Raw genomic sequence first — 7,249 nt, 5'->3', positions numbered from 1 at the left:
ATGATGAATCAGTCTTCATTAGTACACTTAACATAATCTATAGGATAGTGGTGCGGGGAAATCCCCTGGACCGCTGTGAGTTGTGGCCTCTCGCTTGCCTACATTACGTACGTGAATAAGCTGCATCTACAGACAAGTGGGTATTCTGACTGATAATGAAGACTGCTCCTTCTGGATACTGCTCCTCTTTCCGGATCATTAATCATAAACAACTATAGGAAGGTGACAAATTAGACGTTCCTCATTCTAACGTCAGGGATTAGTATATTAAACTTTATAGCTTTTCTTTGCACAGACCTGCAGGATTCTTGCAATGTGAATAGAATGGATTTCCCGCTGGCGAGTCTTTGTATGTACGCCTGTTCCAGACCAGTGACCGTTTACATCAGGCCTGTCCAACCTGCGGCCCTCCAGATGTTGTGAAACTACAAGTCCCAGCATGCCCTTCCAGCTATCAACAGGTTGTCTACTGTCAAAGCATGCTGGGGCTTGTAGTTTCACAACACCTGGACCTGCACCTTTGTCTCCACATTCACAGGGACTTTTGCTTTAGTTTTGGATATTTGAATGTGTTATTCTGTAAATTATCCAGTTATACAGGGAAATTCGTCCAGTTCCATCACCCCTACGGCATTGACATATACGGCACAATCCCAAACTGACATTGTTTTATTTAACAAGTCTGCTTTCTGTATAATAGAAGACTGAACGGAGACAAAGTAGAAACCGCATCTGTGCTCATTGCCCCATCGTAGTGGAAATAGCAATTTTGTGGGTTGAGCTCATATTCATGACAATGTAACCTATCGATCTATTGTAACTAGCCACCGGACTGAGGTACGAGGCACTTTGAGGCTCATGCCTCAGTAACTGGGCTAGCTGATAGTTGCCAACCTTTAAAGACTGGTCTCCGGGAGTCTCGGAATAGAGGTGGGGGTGAGGGGGCGGGCTCCGTTAATCGCGTCATTTTGGCCCCGCCCCATCTGACAATGACGCAAATGGCATCATTTTAACACAGGGGGCGGGCCAAAATGATGCGATTCAATGCGGGAGAATTGCCAGCTCTTCCGGGAGTCCAGGAGACCTACCCGGAATTCGGGAGTCTCCTGGGCATTCCAGGAGAGTTGGCAAGTATGGGCTAGTTCCTTTTGAATGGATAGGCTGAATGTTGAACCAGGCCACAAAATGTCTACCTCCCCTGTGTCTACGCAACAGGGCAATCTGTACGTTCCTAGGGGATAGAGCGAGGACCAAGGCACGATGTGCAGCTGTGTCTATGGATGAGAGGCTTTGCGCCCTGCGTGTGAGAAGGTGAACGGTTACTATGGGAGGGAGACATTTTCTCTTGTTTAAAATATTTTTATCTGTGCCAAACCCCATACCCCTTGTAAATATGACCCAATTCTTCATTGGTAAAGTAATTTATTTCAACTCTTGGCTGTCGTGTCCAATTTTTTTTGTTTCTGGTTAATTGTGTCACTTTGTGAGAATTTTATTTACTGAGGAAAAAAAAATAAAATGTTCGGGCCCTAAAGACTGGACTGTTTGGGGCCCATCGAGTGCAAGCATCTGCTGACTGCTAACATCTGCCATCTCAGCCACTTTCTGGAAGGCCCAAGTGACCTCGGATTGATCCCTATATGTTGGTGAGCAGGATTAGTTTTTTATTCACGTGTGTAGCAATTGAGGACTACTTTGGTCTTAAATTACCAAATTGCCCATATAAATAGCGTTATGTATTACAGCTTATTGTTGGAAGCCAATCAGATTTCTGCTATAATCGTTTCACTGAAAAAAAGACTAATAGTCTAAAATACCCCATCAGGGCAGACGTAATTATTTGTGTCTTCTTGCACCAAAATAGGCGAAGTCTTCATTACTACAGAATACTTTTTAAAGAGTACTTGTCAGCTACACACAACTGCACATTAAATAAATATAAACAAACATATGTTAAATTTATACTGTGTTACAGCTACATAGTTTCACCTTTTTCCCATGCATACATGTAGTAAGACATCTTTTGGGGAGCTATAGATATTTATTAGTATTGATGAGAGTGTGGAAACTGTACTGGCAAATACTTGTTCATTCTGCTCCTGAGAAACTTTCTATGCTGTTGTCACACAGTAGGAAATCTTCCAGGTTTCAGCTGATTGGCTCTGAATGATCAGATGATCATCAGCCCCCAGGACAGTCCACACCAACAACTAATGTAAATAATGCCTAAAGAATTCTAGCAGGTAGGGAGAGAAACAGCTTTATGGCCAGTCTTATCAGTAACCGTATGTGTATTGTTAACGTACGTGCACATTGCAATTAGAGGTGCTCAAACTATACAAACCGGTTTAAAATTCATCTAACGTGGCCGGTTCAAGGGCCCAAGACTTGTTCGCCATATATGACCATGATTTCTGAGCTGGTTCAGTTTGGGTTTAACTGCCGATGCCAAATTTTCTGTTCAAAGTTCAAGGTAATTAAAATAGACAATAACGTCTTATAAAGAGATACGTTCCCGCAGTAAATTTTTTAATTTTTTTTATTATTTTATTTTAGACAGCGACCAATAATGTGTTAGAGCTCAAAGTTCAACGTTTGCATGGAAAACCGTTACAAACACTACACAATGCAGCCATTAAAAGCTCAAACTGACTCCGACTGAGCTCAAATTTTGGAGTCTAACTACAGATTTAGAATTTACTGCAATTTTTTTATGTAACTTTGGAGTGGATTGGAAACAAATGTGAACCTCTCTAATTGCAACGATGCTTTCAAAGGTGTTTTATTACACAATTTTTTTTTATGTTTTATAAAGCCGCAAAAGTAAGAAGAAATAGAGGTCAGAGGTCAGAGGGAGAGTTTATTAGCAAAGGCGGAAGAGGGGTGTACACAGCTGGAGTGGAACGCAGGAGCGCGTTAGCTGGAGGAAAACAGATCTTAGCGGTAGGTCTACACCAACTCACGGTGATCACTCCACATATCCCCAAATATACACACTTGTCTGTCTCTCAGCATCATATTCATCTTTATACAACATTCCTTAATTACTTTCCATAACATAACATTTCCTTTTTAAATATTTCACTATTCTTCTCATCCTAGTCAGAGCTTTAGTAATAAACTGATATCTAGAAACCGATATACAACTTTGTTAGGTGTGCTTTTATCCAAAGGCAAAAACCATGTACTGATTTTGCTGAATCTGTCTGTCTGTCTGTACGTCCTCAAAAAAGAAGCCCCGCCACTTGCTGAATTTTAAAGTGGAATCTATACAGACACACATACACAGTGGACAAGTTCCTAGCTCCTAGTCAATCGATAAACTGAATATTGGATTCGGCCCACCAAAAATATGGTTTCTTCAGCTGTCACATAGCGCTGATCACGTCTGTCTCTTTTCAACTTAGCTATCATTGTCACTCTTAAGTCACTCATTTGTTTCACCTTCTGATAGCGCCATCTCTCGTCCCCTGTCTGACACTCACTCTGCTCGGGAATTCTTTTGTCTGGATCAAACATTCCATTTCTGTCTTATTGTCATTAGGAGGAGGGGTGGGCGGGTGGACGGGATCAGAATAACAATAATAAATAATGACGGTAGAAATTGCAAAGGGTTCATAACCCACCCATTCCTAACGGTTTATAAAAAGCTTGGCTTAAACCGAGCCCTTGCACACGTCACCGGTGTGAGCACAGCTCTACCTAATCTGGAACCGGGAAGGAAAGGACGCGGGGTCCTGCGTGTGAACGAGAGGAAGAGGCAGCGCTGAGTCCTGCGGGCCGAGGCGGATTAGAAGCGTAGCTTGCTATTGTTCTGTTGAAAAGAAGCAGAGAATATACATTTATTATTTCTGAAATATAGTAAGTGAGACGTCTCTGAATGCAAATAAAAGGGGGCAAGGGCAAGCAGAAGACTATAGCCTATGCAGGGAATTAAACATTGTATAACATTAGCACCTATAGCCTGTGCAGGGAATTAAACATTGTATAACATTAGCACATGGGGTGAGTTCTGCCCACCTAATTTACAAACTCAATTGTGGTGACAAGGGAGACATCAGAAGAGAGAAAGAAAAAGTCGGCAAGTACATGTACAGTATTTTTTATATCTTACTATTATTATTATTATTTAGGAATAAAAACTAGCCATTCAGGTACGGAATATTTAAAATCTAGATAATATTTAACTTATATAAAGTGTTGTTGTCTTTAGCTTAATTTAAACTTATTTAAATAAAAGTTTTGTTTTTCCCCTTTTGGCACTTGTTAATTATACAGACGCCAGTTTGGAAGCGCTCCCTTTTATTGTTGGGCTTAACATAACTAACTCCAACTCCTGGTTTCCTGAACTAAGAATCTAGAAACCACAATATGTAAACACCAGCGATATCGCTTCTGGGATTATCAATAAAGAAATCTTTTCTTGGTAGTTGTAAGATATAGGTATTTGTGCTGTGAAGAAAAACTAACAAGAAACTTTAAGCAAAATGTGTTATGAGTATGGTTAACTGGATAGTTTATTCAAATTACAATGATCTTTGCAAGGTCTCTTGAAATATATCAGAGGTTGTGAGATCACAGAGAAGCCTGTTAGACCTGCAATAAAAGTCTCAATGCAACAATAACTTGATGTATCAGTAATGCAGGATGTGGGGTAGAGGAAGAGGTTTTAGAAAAGAACTTTCCATTTAACCACTCTCACAATATATTGCAGCTAAAGTTAATCACAAGAAGAAGACACGATAGTCCTCCTTTAATAGTTGCGTGGAGTGGCCCTTGTTTCACACACTGATCACTCGTACCACGCTCTCAGTGGTTGCGTGGTGGGACCCTTGTTTCACACACTAATCACTCGTACCACGCTCTCAGTGGTTGCGTGGCGTAGCCCTTGTTTCACACACTGATCACTTGTACCACGCTCTCAGTGGTTGCGTGGCGTAGCCCTTGTTCCACACACTGATCACTTGTACCACGCTCTCAGTGGTTGCGTGGCGTGGCCCTTGTTTCACTCACTGATCACTCGTACCACGCTCTCATTGGTTGCGTGGTGTGACCCTTTTTCCACTCACTGATCACTCGTACCACGCTCTCAGTAGTTGCGTGGCGTAGCCCTTGTTTCACACACTGATCACTCGTACCACGCTCTCAGTGGTTGCGTGGTGTGACCCTTGTTCCACACACTGATCACTCGTACCACGCTCTCAGTGGTTGCGTGGCGTGGCCCTTGTTTCACACACTGATCACTTGTACCACGCTCTCAGTGGTTGCGTGGCGTGGCCCTTGTTCCACACACTGATCACTCGTACCACGCTCTCAGTGGTTGCGTGGAGTGGCCCTTGTTTCACACACTGATCACTTGTACCACGCTTTCAGTGGTTGCGTGGCGTAGCCCTTGTTTCACACACTGATCACTTGTACCACGCTCTCAGTGGTTGCGTGGCATAGCCCTTGTTTCACACACTGATCACTCGTACCACGCTCTCAGTGGTTGCGTGGTGTGACCCTTTTTCCACTCACTGATCACTCGTACCACGCTCTCATTGGTTGTGTGGCATTGCCCTTGTTTCACACACTAATCACTCGTACCACGCTCTCAGTGGTTGCGTGGCATGGCCCTTGTTTCACACACTAATCACTCGTACCACGCTCTCAGTGGTTCCATGGCATGGCCCTTGTTTCACACACTAATCACTCGTACCACGCTCCCTCTACTCTACCTTGTACACTGAGTTGGGCTTCCGAACGCGTTTTGCCAGCTGTGAATCTCACGGTTCCGGACATTCCGGGATGTGTGTTCCGCAGGGTGATCTTGTGCCGGATCCCTCGGGCCTCGAGGACGACGTCTGGTCCGTTGTGCAGCACAATCCCATTTAGACTCCACTGTGGCGGTCGGGACAGAGGGATAGATACCTCACATTCAAAACAAGCGTCGTCGGGGGCTGTCACTTTTACGTCTCTCAGACTTCGAAACAGCTGGATGGCTAAGCCTAAAATAATTAGACAATTTTGAAGAATTACAGTCGGTAAACAAACTTAACAGGTGAACAGGTTGGATGGACTTTGTGCTATACAGAGATGTGGTTCACACATATATATTTTGTTGGTGTTTCTTTTGCATTTGTCTCTGTTAAATCTTCTGCTGTGAATGGTCTAATGCTCAGATTGGCCACAGGTTGGTCCAATTCACCAGTGGTCTAATGCTCTGATTGGCTCCAGGATGGTGTTACCCCAATGAACATTCTGATTGGCTACAGGCTGGTCTAACCCACGGATGGTCGAATGCTCTGATTGGCTACAGCCTGCTCTGATATCAGCAGATCCTATGACGCACAATTAGCATGCTGACCACTCAAATAGTGCTATAGAGCTAACCAGCTTACTACTGCAAAATAAAAACATACTGAATACTCTTACATAAACCTATAAATAAGGTGAATCAAAAGTTTTATCTATTTTACCATTTTAATCAACATAACAAAAAAAAACCACAATGAAATAATTAAAACTTTGGGTCCTAAAAGGTAGAATGACTCCAGAGGGTAAATTTATCAAGCTGCAGGTTTGATAAAGTGGAGATGATGTTGCCTATAGCAACCAATCAGATTCTAGTTGTCATTTTGTAGAATGTACTAAATAAATGACAACTAGAATCTGATTGGTTGCTATAGGCAACATCTCCACTTTATCAAACCCGCAGCTTGATAAATTTACCCCCAGATGAATATACACGTCAAATAAAGTATCAGTGTTTATCTATACAAGCAAATATCTAAAAGAGCAAATGGGAAGACAGACACACACAATGTAAACAGACAATTATCAATATTTCATTCGACCTTGGACGAACAAGAAAAAACAGCTCATTTTAATATATGCAAATATGTAGAGAAATCATTTTTGTGTTGGACAATGTAATTTACTAAATTTTTAGAGCAAGACACAGACGAGCTGAGCTAATAACCCTATCTTACATCGATGAACCCTAAAAAGGACAGAATAGTCTGTAGGAGATGGGATTTCAGCACCGACGTATATGGGGCTATTGCTTTTACATCTCTCAGATTTTGAAACAGTTGCATGTCTAATCCTAAGATATTTACCGCATTCTGAAGAGTCAGCAAAGAAACTAAACAGAAGAAGAGGTTAGATAAACTTATTTCTATCCAACAACGAGTTTCACACATTCTGAATCAAAGGCTAAAAAATTGAACCTATATTTACCTTTAATAAATACTGATATATACTAGTA

At 42.0% G+C, this 7,249-nt stretch overlaps 1 protein-coding gene across 4 annotated transcripts in view; it reads right to left on the bottom strand.

Annotated features, from left to right (window-relative positions):
- Window positions 1-2,840: 2,840 nt before the first annotated feature.
- Window positions 2,841-7,249, bottom strand: part of OBSL1 (obscurin like cytoskeletal adaptor 1) — a 56,717-nt gene continuing 52,308 nt past the window's right edge. For all 4 annotated transcript variants that reach the window (XM_075180974.1, XM_075180977.1, XM_075180975.1 and 1 more), the window contains 2 exons: window positions 5,718-5,987; window positions 2,841-3,814 (listed from right to left, as the gene is read on the bottom strand). In XM_075180974.1, the coding sequence (XP_075037075.1) occupies window positions 3,807-3,814; window positions 5,718-5,987 (278 nt within the window). In that variant the 3' untranslated portion in view covers window positions 2,841-3,806. The remainder of the gene's footprint in view (window positions 3,815-5,717; window positions 5,988-7,249) is intronic.

This window comes from Mixophyes fleayi, chromosome 7 (genome assembly GCF_038048845.1).
Source record: "Mixophyes fleayi isolate aMixFle1 chromosome 7, aMixFle1.hap1, whole genome shotgun sequence".
NCBI classification, from domain to species: Eukaryota; Metazoa; Chordata; class Amphibia; order Anura; family Limnodynastidae; genus Mixophyes; species Mixophyes fleayi.
Note: the sequence above shows the minus strand (reverse complement) of the source record. Positions and strands in the feature narration are given on the sequence as shown.